Raw genomic sequence first — 16,233 nt, forward strand, 5'->3', positions numbered from 1 at the left:
TCTGCCTGCTAATGCAGGAGACGCAGGGCCCGTGGCAGGTTCCATCCCTAGGTTGGGAAGATCCCCTGGAGAAGGGAATGGCCACCCACTCCAGTATTCTTGCCTGGGAAATCATGGACCGAGGAGCCTGGTGGGCTACAGTCCGTGGGGTGGCTAAAGAGTCAGATGTGACTTACTCTGCCCTGAACCACCTCAACTTTCCCCCCCGCAGGACCCAGGGATCCCAGCCCTGGAGGCAGCAGGGGTCTGGATGTAACTCAGTGGGGGTGGGCGTTCTGGAAACACAGTAAGCCACAGCCCTTGTGGCAGGGGAATGGTTTTTAAGAGAGGTGAAGGGACCGTGAGATGGTGGAAGAAAGAGAGGTGAAGAGAATGACTGCTGGGGAAAGGAGAAGATGGCGCCGTGCAGAGCGCCCTGACCCTGGAGCAGTGGCCCCATAGCCACGGAGGGGCTAGGAGGAAATCAGCCTTTAAGAATCTCAACTCTTGTCTCTCGTTATCAAAGGACGAGGTCATCTAGTTATGAACTGGACCACCTCTGCCTGCTCTTCCTCAGTGTCAGTGTGTTTAAGATGTTTGAGCTGGGAGTACTCTGAAGGGATCGGGTATTTGAAAATCTGTCCCCATCGATGTCATGAGCCCTGTGGAGAAGGCAGAGTCTTTGGCGGGGGTGGATAGAAAATGAAAAGGTCCGTTACTCAGCCATGAAAAGGGATGAAATCCGGTCATCTGGAGAGATGTGGATGGACCTCGAGTCTGTCATACAGACTGAAGTGAGTCAGAAAGAGAAGAATATATTAACGCATGTGTGTGGAGTCTAGAAAAATGGTGCAGATGAACCTACCTGCAGGGCAGGAATAGAGACGCAGGCCTCCAGCGTGGACGTGTGGACACCGAACAGGACCGGGGGCTGGGGCGGACAGAGAGCAGCCCCGACGGAGGGGCAACACCGTGTGGAAACAGCGCGCTCGTGGGCACCGGCCGTGTGGCACCGGAGCCCAGCTTGGTGCTCTGGGATGGCCTGGGGGTGCAATCAGGTGGCGGGGGGAGACTCCCGGGGGGGGGGGTTAAGTGTATGCGTACAGCTTATTCACACTGTAACGGTCACACTCAGTCCACACTGTGTATATAGAAAACAAGCACCTACATTGTGAAGCTCTGAGGCTGTGCCACCTGTTAGCCTTCAGAGAAATCTAGCAAGGGGAGGCAACTTGTGAACTTCCTTGCTAGGGCACTGAGGTGACCCTGAAATGACTCATCGCCGGACACACTCTTCTTTCTGGCCGGCCCCCTCTGTGTTCCCCTGGGACGTGCCTTCTCCCTTCTGCTCGGTTGGTGGTGTCCGTGGGGAGCTTGCTTTCTGTCCTCTAGCTCACCGTGGTTCCTCTTTCAGGTTACAGAACTCAACAATGTGAAGAGCGTAGCTCGACTGCCAAAAAGCACCAAGAAGCACGCCGTCGGGATTTATTTCAGTGATGACACCTCCAAGACCTTTGCTTGCGAATCAGGTTTGTCGGCGGAGGGGGGGCCTTGGCTCTTTGCTCCCCAGCGGGCGCCGGGCAGCCGCGCTCATCTTTGGCGTCTCTGCAGATCTTGAGGCTGACGAATGGTGCAAAGTCCTCCAGATGGAGTGTGTGGGGACGCGGGTCAATGACATTAGCCTCGGAGAGCCTGACTTACTGGCCACTGGAGTTGAGAGAGAGCAGAGTGGTATGTAAAGAAAATCCTCTCCTCTCTTTTCTTAAACTGTTTTTTCTCCCTTTATAGTGAAACATAAGACATCTTGATGTAAAACTTTTGAAGTTATAAAAGTGTATAAAGGAAGAAGTAAAAATAACCTTTTATTTCACCTAAACCTAGGTTAGCATTTCCGTGTGTTTCTTAATATGTTTTTGGTGACGAATAGGACTGTATCTACATTGATAATATCAGCTGGAAGTTATGAGAAACCTGCTGTATTTCTGTGTCAGTTTTCTTTGGAAGGTGCAGCAGATCATTGAATTTTCCCAGCAACCTGTGATATAAGTACTGTTACCTTCCATTTACAGATGAGGAAAAGGAAGCTTGAAAGAGCTAAAGATCTGGCTTCAGGTCCAATAACTAGGGTTTGATTCTAGACCCATAGTCCTGGGCCTGTACTTGTAGCCTACACGTTTTACAGTGCAGTGGGTTTTTGTCTTACTTTTCTTCTACTTAAAATTTTTATTGAACACTTTCCAGTGTTTTTCATAGAATCCAGACTTCCTGAATGTTTCATCAAGAGTAAACCCACCTAAAATCTGTGATTTTTTTTTTTTTTTCAACTAAAACACTTGAGCCAACTCTTTGAGCTCAACACTCAACCTGGGACTATATCACGATAAATAATGATGACCAAAATGTTCATGAACACTTCAGTGAAACTCAATATTGATTTTCAGTATGAGTTTGGAGGCAAGGAATCATTTCTTTGTCTCCAAATGCCTTGTAATAGGATAGACTGACTCCTAGAGCTCTGCACTAGCCTGTTGACTTGATCTACGAGGATATATCACAGCCGAAGAGGCTGGACGTCACCTGGCTTGACTATGAACACGACAGAGCTGGGATTGTGCTAACCCCTTCTATGGGTTCACAGTCCAATTGTTAATGAGAAAAATGCCCTCCCTCCCAACCGGAACTATGTCTTCATGACACGTTTACAGTTGGCGACTCTTTCAGATGCACCATGTCTGCCATAATCCGTCTCCAGGGACGTGCTCTTTGATAAAGTCTGAGACGTGCTGGCTGATTCAGAGGAGCCTCTTTACAGACTGGGAAATTGAGCTGCAGAGAGGTGAAGTCATTTACCAAGGTCACACAAACACGCCCCAGGCTTTTCCCTCCAAAATCCACTAACTCAGAATGCTCTTGAAACCAGAGAGGAAAACGTGACAGCTTCTGATTATTTTTTTTAGAGTGCCCAGATCAGCACTTGCCTTTCACATTTCAGAGAGTGCCCCAAACTGAATTCATGAATTGCCTGTTCCTAGGAGTTGGGCTTCCCTGCTGACTCAGATGGTAAAGAATCCATCTGCAGTTCAGGAGACCCGTGTTTGATCCCTGGGTCAGGAAGATCCTCTGGAGAAGGGAATGGCAACCCACTCCAGTATTCTTGCCTGGAGAATCCCAAGGACAGAGGAGCCTGGTGGGATACAGTCCATGGGGTCGCAGAGTCGGACATGTCTGAGTGACTAAGCATGTCAGAAATTGCCCTTCTGGTACCAGTTTTCTGAGCCTCAGTTTCCTGTTCTGTCAAATAGGAATAAGAATACCTCTGGTATATAACTACTAAGGTTTATAACAAAACTCAGCTCTGTCTTCTGAGGTACTTTGCAAGATTAATAGTATGACTTAAAGTTACTGTAATTAAAGTAGTCACTCTTATCAATGTTACTGTTATTCTTGGACAAGGTAATTACAGAACTTCCAAGGGAGTGAATTGGGAAAGATCTCGGTTATTGCTGCTGTTCAGATGCTAAGTCATGTCCGAGTCTGCGATCCCATGGACTCTCTTACTTTTTGCTTATTGATGACAGTCTTTCTTATTTCAGAACTCTCCAGGTAGAAATTTACTCCATTAGAGTTTACTTTTAAAATAATAGTTACTAGAAAGCAGCAAACGTTTGCTTATTGGGAGTTTGAAATAACTTAGAAAATTTGCAGAATAGATGCTTTAATACATTTGTAAACATAATCTTGACACTCCTATTTCTTAAACTTAACTAAAATCTATGAAAATTCTGTTGATTTGTTATTCATTTAGAATACCAGTGATATTATCCACTATCTTCTCAGATGCAGGCAATCTATTGTAATGGCAAATAGATAAAAATGTGTTTGCTATAGTAATAATATTTTTGTTCATAATTCATTCAAAATTTAGACTCTGTAACTTCCCAAATTAATGAATTTTGTAGAAATGTAACAGAAATACCATGACTGTATCTGGAGGGATGAAAATTCAGTTGCAGTAATAAGCCAAATAGTTTATTCAGAGTAATCATGGTGAAATTTTAAGTCACACAAATAAGCAAATGAATATTTCTTTCCAGTATTTGGCTAATGAGAGCTCTTTGTTAAAATGAGTCCAAATCCATTGAAATTTTTCCAAATTGTTGGTCAGTTAAGTGCATAGTACTAGTTTTATTTAAATAATTTGAGATAGAATAGTGTTATGAAAATTATCAATTGATCAATATAACTTTAATATCAATAAACCATGCAACAATGATTTTGCACCTGCACCTTTTGTGAACACAAAAGTGTGGATGTAATTACCAAGTACTTGGCAGGAAAAAAGTTGTTTTTAATGGTTTCATTGTTAGAGGCTCTTACTGGCATGCAAAATTTTTATTATGCAAGCTAAAATATTCTAAAAATGATCTTTGCTCATGTAAATAGTGTTGCATGTACACTGACCACCAGACTGTATCTTTCATATGTTATTTAATGTAGTCTTCATTTAAAAAAGCATTTTCTGGAAGTGTTGATTTATGAGAAAGGTTTATCGTCCTGAATATTCAGCCAAAACCTAGAATAAGAGCTTGAATTGTTTTGAAATGCCTCTTTGTTCCTACAGCATCTGTGATGTTTTATTCCTGGGGATTTTAGACTAACCTTTTGTTTTTCTCCCAGAGAGATTCAATGTGTATTTGATGCCATCTCCTAACTTAGATGTACATGGCGAATGTGCCTTGCAGATTACATATGAGCACATCTGCCTTTGGGACGTCCAGAATCCCAGAGTCAAGCTCATCTCTTGGCCGCTCAGCGCGCTGCGGCGGTATGGGCGAGATGCTGCTTGGTTCACCTTTGAGGCAGGGAGGTGAGTCTCGTGGCTGTTTGTCTACGTTTTTCCTCGAATCTCACGTCACGTGAGGCCTGGGTTTTCCTGCGAGCTCCAGCATGAAGCACACTGGGGGGATGCCTGGACCTGTGACTATACGATGCTGTGAACGGTGTGGTGGTGGTGTAGTCGCTAAGTCATGTTCGACTCTGACCCCACGGACTGAAGCCCACCAGGCTCCTCTGTCCATGGGATTCTCCAGGCAAGAACCCTGGAGTGGGTTGCCATTTCCTTCTCCAGGGGACCTTCTGGACCCAAGGATCGAACTTGTGTCTTCTGCATTGCAGGCGGATTCTTTACCAACTGAACCACTGTTTGTATATTCAGCATGGCTTTGTTTTCCAGGGAGGGGGCTAATGTTTCGTGAATGTGATGTGAAATTTTCATTACACGGTTTGAGCCCATACCACAAACTGACGTTGAAGTAGGTAGCAGTGCTAAAATTGTACTCTTACGAGGTCATGCTGGACAGAGGCCAAGTTCCTGGTTTTTGGAAAGCTTCTCTTTGGACATGTATGTTTCCTCACTGCACTAACTGTGGTAGATTATCACATTAGGGGCCGTTGACATTTTTCAAGTTGCAGTTTATTAAGTTCAATCTACTTTTCTCACAAGGTAATGAATGACACTAATATGATGAAGAGATTGATTTCACAACCTGCTTATTGCAATACCTAATCAGCACTTTGGAGGCTTTTCCTGTTTCCTTTTTGAAGTTCATTTTGGAGAGAGAAGGGGGCACAGTAATATGTGGGTTGATCATTAGCTACAAACATGTTAGTCTAATCAGCATCTTATTGTCATTCTTCTTTCCTCAGAATGTAGCCTTTTCTTTTGGAAACTCTGCAGATTAAGTTTTATATTTTAGAATTTTAAATGACTGAAGTTTAAGAAATACAAGTTCTTCTGTATATGGCCTGATTTTAAAGTTGAAAAAAATCAACTTGTGACTTTAAAAGGGTTTTGTGTTTTGGATTATAAACTAGACAGTTCTCCCCTCACAGGAGTATGGTACTTGACATAATAAGAGTAATGACATGACTTCTAAACACCTAAAACCCCACTCCATGTCAATATGTCACAGTAATGCTCCGCTCACACTAATCTGCTCACCTCACTATAAACAAAGCCCAATTACTTAAAATTCGCTTTTCAGAAATATGATCGAATCAGTACTCTTACAATTACGCTAGAAAGTGCTTAAAGCCTTCTGTCCCATGCAGCTCTTCTCTGGTCTGTTTACATTTTAAGAACCTGGAAGTGGAAATGATATAAACACATCAGTGAGTCTCTCAGAGACACAAAAGTTCTTCATCAGCAAATAAAACTCCAATCTTTAGAGCAGTGGCCTTAAGTCAGAATCACTTGTTTATTACCCTTATGGGGAAATCTTGATGGAAAATCAAGAATTTGTTTCGGAAGGTGGGTATTTCTCCCTGTTTTGGTGTCAGAAATCATTTATTATCAATTTTAATATTTTTGGTCATGCCTCGCCACTCGTGGGATCTTAGATCCCCAACCGGGGATTGAACCCATGCCCCCTGTGGTTAAAGTAAAGGGTCTAAACCACTGGACCACCAGGATTCCCTCCATGAACTGTAACCAGTGAAATATGGATATAAAAGGTGTTTTGTCATGGAAAGTAGACCTTTCTGTTGACTTGCAGGAGAGTTCTGCATTGATCAACATGTTAAGGGCCCATTTTTGGCAGCATTTATTCCAAAATTCATATTTTTCCATTTTTGATTCACTCTATTTATAGGAAATAGTAATAGGAAAAGGGTGTTTATGACTTTTGTTGTCATTTTCTAAAGGCTGAAAACAGTAAACCTTTGTAGTATCTCATGACTATTTGAAGCTTTTTTCAAATTATCTGAGTCTTCCAGGTTTTTTAATATTCTCATAGCTTGCAAAAGTTTAGCTTCATGTCGACATATAGCAGAACTGCTAGGAAACTAGGAGATTATTTTAAAGACATATTTCTCCCAAGTATGGTAGGTTGAAAACCATAGCGATTTTTAAGCAGGGGTGTGTGTGTGTGTGTGTGTGTGTGTGTGTGTGTGTGATCATGTAAGCATGCAGGGAGGTGTGTGTGTATGTGTGCTATTACACACCTGCTTACACACATGCAAGGGTGTGTGTGTTATTGTGTAAGCATGCAGGGGTGTGTGTTGTGTTATTGTGTGTGTTGTTGTGTTATTGTATCTGTTATTGTGATGTGTGTGTGTGTTCTGTGTATGGTATTGTGTTATCGTGTGTTATTATGTGTGTGTTGTGTTATGTGTGTTATTGTGGTGTGTGTGTTGTGCTATTGTGTGTGTTGTTGTGTTGTGTGTATGGTATTGTGTTATTATGTGTGTGTTATTGTGTGTGTGTGATTGTGTGTTGTGTTATTGTGTGTGTTGTGTTATTGTGTGTGTTATTGTGTTGTGTGTGTGTGCTGTGTGTATGGTATTGTGTTATTGTGTGTGATTGTGTGTGTTTTGTTATTGTGTATGTTGTGTTGTGTGTGTTGTGTGTATGGTATTGTGTTATTGTGTGTGTGTGATTGTGTGTTGTGTTATTGTGTGTGTTATTGTGTTGTGTGTGTGTGCTGTGTGTATGGTATTGTGTTATTATGTGTGTGATTGTGTGTGTTTTGTTATTGTGTATGTTGTGTTGTGTGTGTTGTGTGTATGGTATTGTGTTATTGTGTGTGTGTGATTGTTTGTTGTGTTATTGTGTGTGTTATTGTGTTGTGTGTGTGTGCTGTGTGTATGGTATTGTGTTATTGTGTGTGTGATTGTGTGTGTTTTGGTATTGTGTATGTTGTGTTGTGTGTGTTGTGTGTATAGTATTGTGTTATTGTGTATGTGTGATTCTGTGTTGTGTTATTGTGTGTGTTGTGTGATTGTGTGTGTTGTGTTGTGTGTGTGTGCTGTGTGTATGGTATTGTGTTATTGTGTGATTGTGTGTGTTTTGTTATTGTGTGTTGTGTTATTGTGTGTGTGTTGTGTGTATGGTATTGTGTTATTGTGTATGTGTGATTGTGTGTTGTGTTATTGTATGTATTGTTGTGTGATTGTGTGTGTTGTGTGTGTGTGCTGTGTGTATGGTATTGTTGTTATTATGTGATTGTGTGTGTTTTGTTATTGTGTGTTGTGTTATTGTGTGTGTGTGATTGTGTGTTGTGTTATTTTATGTATTGTTGTGTTATTGTGTGTGTTGTGTGATTGTGTGTGTTGTGTTGTGTGTGTGCTGTGTGTATGGTATTGTGTTATTGTGTGATTGTGTGTGTTTTGTTATTGTGTGTTGTGTTATTGTGTGTGTGTTGTGTGTATGGTATTGTGTTATTGTGTATGTGTGATTGTGTGTTGTGTTATTGTATGTATTGTTGTGTGATTGTGTGTGTTGTGTGTGTGTGCTGTGTGTATGGTATTGTTGTTATTATGTGATTGTGTGTGTTTTGTTATTGTGTGTTGTGTTATTGTGTGTGTGTGATTGTGTGTTGTGTTATTTTATGTATTGTTGTGTTATTGTGTGTGTTGTGTGATTGTGTGTGTTGTGTTGTGTGTGTGCTGTGTGTATGGTATTGTGTTATTGTGTGATTGTGTGTGTTTTGTTATTGTGTGTTGTGTTATTGTGTGTGTGTTGTGTGTATGGTATTGTGTTATTGTGTATGTGTGATTGTGTGTTGTGTTATTGTGTGTGTTGTGTGATTGTGTGTGTTGTGTTGTGTGTGTGTGCTGTGTGTATGGTATTGTGTTATTATGTGAGTGTGTGTGTTTTGTTATTGTGTGTTGTGTTATTGTGTGTGTTGTGTGTATGGTATTGTGTTATTGTGTGTGTGATCGTGTGTGTCTTGTGTAAGCATGTTCATGTTTTGTAAGTAATAGGACAGAGGTGGCCCTTGTGGATGCGGGGAGAGAATACTTAGCTCGGGTCCAAGAAGTGGTGGAGGAAAAGTGAAAATATACTGAAGACATGAGTTTCAAAAATATTCCAATTGTCTTTGACCACAAGGCGTAAACACTGACTTGGAAAATGAAAGCGCTTTTTAGTTCGTGACTTTCATCGCTCTGTGTTCTGTCCTTTTGGACATTTCGTCCAAAACCTCCAGTGGTCAGATACTGTGACACCCACAGCTTAGCCCCACGGCGTTGTGCCTCAGGTGTTGTGGGACCTGGAATATGTGTCGGTTTTGAACAGCGTTCTTGCTCAGTGGTCGTGCTTGTGGGGCAAACCGGAGACCGAATGAATGATCAGAAGAAGTGCTGGGACTGTGCTCTCAGGACCCGACTCCTTCCTCAGACAGCGTGCTGTGTGCATAAGGGGCCCTGGTTTGGGAAGTCAGAGAAACCCTAGGGTCTGATCGCTATTCTTTTTTCTGTAAACACTAAGTGGGAGCTATTTATTTGTATATATATATTTTTGACTTAAACGTCACAGCTGTTTATTAGGTCAGAAGTCTAGGCACAGCATGGGTTAGCTGGTTCTTTGCTCTACGATTCTCAAAAGCAAGATTTTCTCAAGGTTCTGGGGATAAACCTGCTTTGAGCCTCATTCAGGTTGTGGGCTGAGTTCAGTTCCATGTGGTTGTAGGACTGAGTTTCCTGTTTTTGTTTTTTTTTTGTCAGCTGTCTGCACCTTCTAGAGGCTGCCCACACTCTTTGGTTCATAGTCCCCATCCTCCGTCTTGAAAGCCAGCAATGGAGTCTGATCTGTTTTTTATTAGCTGTTGACTGTGGACGAAGTGTTTAACTTCCCTTTTATGTTTATCTAAGTAATTAACTTCCTTTTGGGGTGATTGTAGGTAAAAGCAGCGATGCATATAGATGACCCAGAAGGTGCTGGGCTTCTATTAAATAGTCTCTTTGAGATTTTATTATAATAACTTTTGGAGCAGGACTGGATTAGCAGGATTGAGACAGTATTAAGTGCAAGGTGATATTACCATTTTATATTTTGCCTAAAACTCAAGTTAGATGAATTTTTATAGTTACCATCAAGATGCTCACAATAATAAGATCATTCATGTTCCCCCAAGTGTGAAGATTTCTTATCTGCCTTGCTGTAATTTTTTCCCTTGGCTATTTTTGGATGTGTTCAAAACAAGGCAATTTCATATTAACTAAGATAATTTTCTCCTTGTCTTACACTGACAGATGAACAGGAGTTAAGTCTCTCTAGGCAGGTAGTTTTCACATATCCAGCATGCATCTGGAAAGACATCACAGTGTTCCCCTCTGGGACACAGGGAATCTTCCCGAAGAGCTTGGGCAGAATTCTGCTCCGTCTGGACAGAACCTGTGTTCAAGTTGAAACTAAGTGTTGTTCCTGTTGAATGGCCCATTTTGAGGCACCAAGGCTGACAGTGGGGTGCGTGTAATAAGCTAGGCTGGGAGTTGCAGGAAATGAAATTGGAGTTAATCTCATACTGGTTGTGGGACCCTGAGTCAATGAGCTGACTCTCTGACTTCCATCAGAGAAGTGTGATGTGAAATGAGTATGATATTCTGTCTCTCACAAGATGACTGAAGATTAAGCAGAGGTGCACAGACGGGCACCTGGCGTAACTCCTGGCAGGCATGAGGCAATTGTATCAACCCAAAGGGACGTGAAGAGAAGAGAAATTCACCGACCCTCAGAGCCCAGTGCAGGGAGTTCGGCTGGCTTCAGGCTCGGGGTGACCCAGAGGCCAGATGAGGATCCTAGGTTGTATCTCATAGTCCCGCTCCCTCTAGATGGCTTCACCCTGACTCCACGTGGGTCCTCCAGGAGCCTGGGCATCTTCTCACACCATCAGCCAATAGAAGAGAAGTAGATTCTTATCAGAGGTTGACTCCGTGTCAGGAACTGCTTTGAGGACTTTGTGGAAGGCATGCAGGGTACAGATAGAATGGTGTGGTTCTTGCAAAGCCGGAAGGAGGTACTGACACTATTGGAAGACATGTGAAGTTTAAAAAAAAAAACCTAACAAAATGTGTCCAACAGAGTATTTAATTATTGCTCAAAGCAATTAAAGTAAGTCAGCTATTTGACTATAATTAGCAATATCACTCATAATGGTGCTGAGACACAGAACAGTGGTTCTCAACCAGGGGGTGATTTTGCCCCCAAAGGACACTGGGCAATGTCTGGAGACATTTTTAGTTGTCACAGCATAACCTGTAGAGAACAACCCCCCACAACAAAGAATTGTCAGGTCCAGGCTCTAGCAGGCATGTCAACCATTGAAACGGTTACTGATACTTACGGAGCCCTTACTGTAAGGAAGGGGCTTCCCTGGTGGCTTAAAGGGTAAACAATCTGCCCGCAGTGTGCGAGACCTGGGTTCGATCCCTGGGTTGGGAAGATCCCCTGGAGAAGGGAAAGGCTACCCACTCCAGTATTCTTGCCTGGAGAAGTCCATGGACAGAGGAGCCTGGCGGCTACCGTCCATGGGGTCACAAAGAGCTGGCTACGACTGAGCGACTAACACTTTCACTTAACTACGGTAAGAAAGTTGTTGCATTAAACGTGTTATACGCACGATACCATTTAAGTCATTTGCTGGTCATATAAACCAGGGGATGTTATTATTCTCATCCTAAGAGGAAGCTTGGGCATCTGCGCAACTGATCCAAAGGCACCAGAGCAGTGAGTAAAACGTGGATTCAGAAACACACTCAGGTCTTCTTACTCCCCAACCCTAAGATCCCTAAGAAGGCTAAGTGTCACAGCTCTACTAGGTTGGGCTGGTTCTTTCTCTTAAATAATTATGTAAAATTCACTTTTAATCAGAGGATAACTGCTTTACGATGTTGAGCTGGGTTCTGCTATACAACGGCGTGGACCAGTCATGAGTTACATACATCCCCTCTAGCCTGGTTCTTGGACTTCCCAGGCGGCTTGACAGCAAAGAATCTGCCTGCGGTGCAGAAGACTGGGGTTCAGTCTGTGGGTCGGGAAGATCCCCTGGAGAAGGGAAGGGGCACAACAGTGTTCTTGCCTGGAAAATCCCATGGACAGGGGAGCCTGGCGGGCTGCGGTCCACGGGGCTGCACAGAATCAGACGTGACTGAGCAGCTAACACCTTCACAGCCTGGTTCTTAATGAACTTGCAGAGCTAAGGAGGGGAAGGCATACTGCATAGCCAGCACTCGTGTGTGCGTAAATTATCTTAGTTTAATTCCGGAACCTCCTGTTTGTCCTTCTGATTCTGAGTGAGGCACTTTCAGTCAGGATCATTCATCTCTCCGTATCATGACCAAAGGTGGTTAAGAGTCTTCTAGATTCCGTTTATCCCTCTCTTTTCCAATGTGGGCAAATCTAACCATACCTGTGTTTTTTTTTTTTTTTTTAAGAAATCCAGAGTTAATATATAATAGATAATAAAGTGCAATTGCACAGTTAATTACTACTCATTGCCCCCAGAGATAAAGAACAATTAGCCTATGGGGAGGGTGGGAGGCAGGGGAAGGGACACATTGCTTATTTTATTTTTGAGTGTTTTCTAGTCTTCTGTTTGTTTCTTTCCACTTGGAAGCCCTGAAACATCAGTGAAGCAGATCAGACTGGCAGGGTCTCTGATTTTTTACGGGAAGATCCAGTTGACGTGAAGTTGTAACTGCAGTAGCGTGCCCCACGGAACTGTTCTTTGAACGTTACTGTGAAGCATGGTGCCAGGTGCCCAGTGTTTCGCTGTGAATTTCACGGCTGGCTGCCCAGTTCCCACGCCCAGCGTCAGGCCCCACCCCACCTCCTGACTGATTTAAATGGACGTCCTGGGTTCAGCGCCTGCGAGGATGGGGGAGATCAGGTCATGTGTGGCGGGACACGGTGGATGATTACCACCCCGGGCGCCTCTCTCTACCAGCTGAGGAATGTCTGTCTTGTGCTTTTGACATCATTTTAAGAGAAACTTGGAAGTTTGCCAAGAATATGTGAAAATTGACATTGCCTAGACACATTCTTTTCCTTAAATGGAGTGCATACATTTATGAAAAAGGCTTTTTTGGATGTAAAGCCATCTGAACAGTCTTGGAAAAGAAGTCATCTGTGTCTGGTGTATATCACTCTAAAAACAATAATAATTGGTAAAACGGTCTGTTTTAAGAGACTATTTAACATTTCATTGAAGAAGAAAATTTTATCTTCCTCTAATTGATGAGTTTCAGGTTAAAAAGGACCATTATTCTAACATAAGTCTTTGGGTGTTCTCTATTTGTCTTCTTGATTCTAAGCTGCTCAGTCATCTCTCGCTTCTAAGTATTTTATAGAGCATATATTCTTTCTTCCTAAAGGATTGAAAGCAAATAGCAAATAAAATGCACTCCGTGTTTCCTACCATGTTGAATAGAGAGCTGTTAAATTTTTTTAATTGGGATATAGTTGATTTACAGTGTTAGGCTAGTCTCCGGTGCATAGCAAAGGGACCCTGTTATATTTGTACAGAGAGCCACAGTTTCTTATCCTTTTCCCCCACAGTCATTGTTCTGTTTAGTTGCTCAGTCATGTCCAGCTCTTTGCGACCCCAGGGACTGTAGCCCTCCAGGCTCCTCTGTCCATGGGATCTCCCAGGCAAGAATACTAGAGTGGGTCGCCGTTTTCTTCCCCAGGGGATCTTCCTGATCCAGGGATCAGACCCGCATCTGGTGCGTTGGCTGGTGGATTCTTCACCACTGAGCTGTCAGGGGAGCCCACGTAGGCCGTTGCAAAGTACGTAAATATGCTTGATCCACACAGTCTTGCTCAGAAGAAGCGAGATTCTTCTTTTGAAAGCAAACAGGAGCTATAGTTGTACTTATACGGCCATTCATTCTTCATTAGCATTGATCTAAGAAGTAATTATAAAAGTGACATGCGTTTTAAGTATTCCACGAGTGGAGGCATGTGTGAAACCAGAAGGGACAGTCCCCTTTGTACGCAGGAAGTAACCTCTTCAGTCATCATCTTTAGTAGATCATTCATCATTGCACGTCTGTTCTCTGCCAGACACTGTGCTAAGCACACAGACAAGGCCATCGTCAGATGCTTAATCAAGTCCCCTTTACCTCTGAACTTCTATGGTTTTAGCATATGAAATCCCTAAAGGAAAGGGTCACTTTCTTATGATCTTTGGGAAAAAAATTAGGCACTCATCAATGCCTCCAGTCTTGTGGCCATCTTTAAAAAAATTTAAGGTGTATTTTTTAAAATTTATTTATTCATCTAGCTTTATTCAGGCATCAATGACATAGAACATCACTTAAGGCTAAGATGTACAAGGTGATTTGATACATGTATGTCTTGCAGAAGGATCACTATGGTAAGGTTCCTTAACACCTTCATCACCGGGTTACCAAGAGTGTGCCTGTGGGGGCCGGCTGCTTGCAGCTCAAAAGCCAACAGGCCAGGCTGGTGGAAAGGGAAGTCTGCTGTATTTCAGATGCCGGCAGCTGTGGGGGGCAGTGAGGGTGGTGGACGTCTGTCCAGCCCCCGCTGACACGCAGGGCTGAGAGCTTTTACAGACGGCGCTGGGGGGTGGGCGTGCCGAGCAGCGCGGTCACCTTCTCGTTGGCCATCGGTGGCCTGACCAGCAGCATCTTGACTGTCTCACAGTCCATCTTCAGTTCCAGGGTCCGTTTGTTCCTGTTTATTTGTGGCCCACTCTCTGAACTGTGGCCCCTCACGTCCTGGGTACCGTCTGGTCATCCTGTAGTTAACTTCTCCACCTGGGGTTTTGGAACCTATAATACAGCTCACAGGATATGGCCCAGAATGTCATCTACAGCCCCTGAGGAAGAATTAAAGGTCCTTGACAATGCTTAATGACTGCATTATTATTGTTTAGTCTCCTTTGACTGTTTTCCTTTGTTTCAGCATTTCTCACTTTTCTGATTAAACGTATTCTTTGACTAAAGTTTCCCACAGACAAAAGGCAGGCAGAGGCCATGGCTGGAGGTTGGGGGGCAGGGACCATATGGTCCTGCTCCGTTTCAGCCTCACATGATTACCCCTTTTTGTGGTGGGAACACTTATGATCTGCTGTCTTCCAGGTATGCAATACAATATTTCCCACAATGGTCCCCACGCTGTACGTTAGATCCCCAGGAGTTACCTTCCAGCTGGAAGTCTGTTCCCTTAGGCCAGCATCTCCTGTTTTCCTTTGCCCCAACCCCTGGCAACCACCTTTCTGTTCACAGTGTCTATGTGTTTGGCTGTTTTAAGATTCCACATATCAGTGAGATCACACAGTATTTGTCACTCTTTCTCTGACCTATTTCACTTAGCATAATGCCCTCAAGGTCCATCCACGTCACGAATGGCAGGATTTTCTTCTCTTTTTTGTGACTCAGTAATAGTCCGGTGTGTTGTTTTCTTTATCCATTCATGCGTCAGTGACCCTAAGGTTATTTCCATGCCTCAGCTACTGTAAATAACGCTGCAGTGAACGTCGGAGTGCTGACGTCTCTTTGAGATAGTGATTTTACTTCCTCTGGACATATAGCAGAAGTGGAATTGCTGGTCTTTTGGCAACTCTATTTTTTGAAGAAGCACCATACCATTTTTCACAGTGGCTGTACCAATCTACATTCCCACCCACAGTGCACAAGGATTTCCTTTTCTCTGCATCCTTGCCATCACTTGTCATCTCTGGCCTTTTTTGCAGTCGCCATTCTAACAGGTATGAGACTGTATTTCATTGTGGGTTTGATTTCCCTGATGGGCAGTGATGTTGGGCATTTTTCACCTGTTGGCCATTTGTGTGGTGAGACCGTTTTGTCACAGGTGCTGGCCCACTAGCGTATGTGAGCGCTCTGTATATGACAGTGCCTCAGGGTTCCAGTAAAGGGCTAGTGAGGATGAACCATCCCTTCTTCCATCACACACTCCCTGAGTGCACCCTAGGAGCTAGTGTGCCTCCAGACAGCGTGGATGTAGCAATAAATGAAACTGCTGTTCAGTTATGAAATGTACCCTCTAGAGGAGAGGAGATACAGGCAATAGCAAACTTTAAGAAAAAGTAAAATAGATGTTAGGATATGTAAGCCCCATAGGAAAATAAGGTGATGGAAAGTGCCCGAGGAGGGTACGGTTTTAAGAAGGGCGAGACCACTGGCTCTGCTCGGTCAGTGGCGTATGAATGAAGGCCTGAAAGGGCGAGGGAGTGAGCCACGTGGAATCTGACGGGGGAGGAGTCTGACACACGTAGGCGGTGCTGAGGGGGACGCGCTGGCGGGAGCGTGCAGATCTGAGCCAGGCGGCCGGCAGGGCCGAGCGGGACAGGTGGAAGGGAAGCACCACATGACGGAGGCGGAGACGCGGCAGGGCCAGGCCCTGCGGGGCCCGGTGGCCACGGACAAGAGTCTGGCTTTTGGTCCTGATCACGTGGGAGCCATAGGGGGCCACTCGGAGCTGGGCAG

General features: G+C 43.8%; 1 protein-coding gene across 2 annotated transcripts in view; it reads left to right on the plus strand.

The window, feature by feature from the left end:
• Window positions 1–16,233, plus strand: part of DOK5 (docking protein 5) — a 147,091-nt gene that overhangs the window by 88,293 nt on the left and 42,565 nt on the right. For both annotated transcript variants that reach the window (XM_061127540.1, XM_061127539.1), the window contains exons 3-5: window positions 1,394–1,508; window positions 1,591–1,710; window positions 4,657–4,846. In XM_061127540.1, the coding sequence (XP_060983523.1) occupies window positions 1,394–1,508; window positions 1,591–1,710; window positions 4,657–4,846 (425 nt within the window). The remainder of the gene's footprint in view (window positions 1–1,393; window positions 1,509–1,590; window positions 1,711–4,656; window positions 4,847–16,233) is intronic.

This window comes from Dama dama, chromosome 23 (assembly GCF_033118175.1).
Source record: "Dama dama isolate Ldn47 chromosome 23, ASM3311817v1, whole genome shotgun sequence".
Taxonomy (NCBI): Eukaryota; Metazoa; Chordata; class Mammalia; order Artiodactyla; family Cervidae; genus Dama; species Dama dama.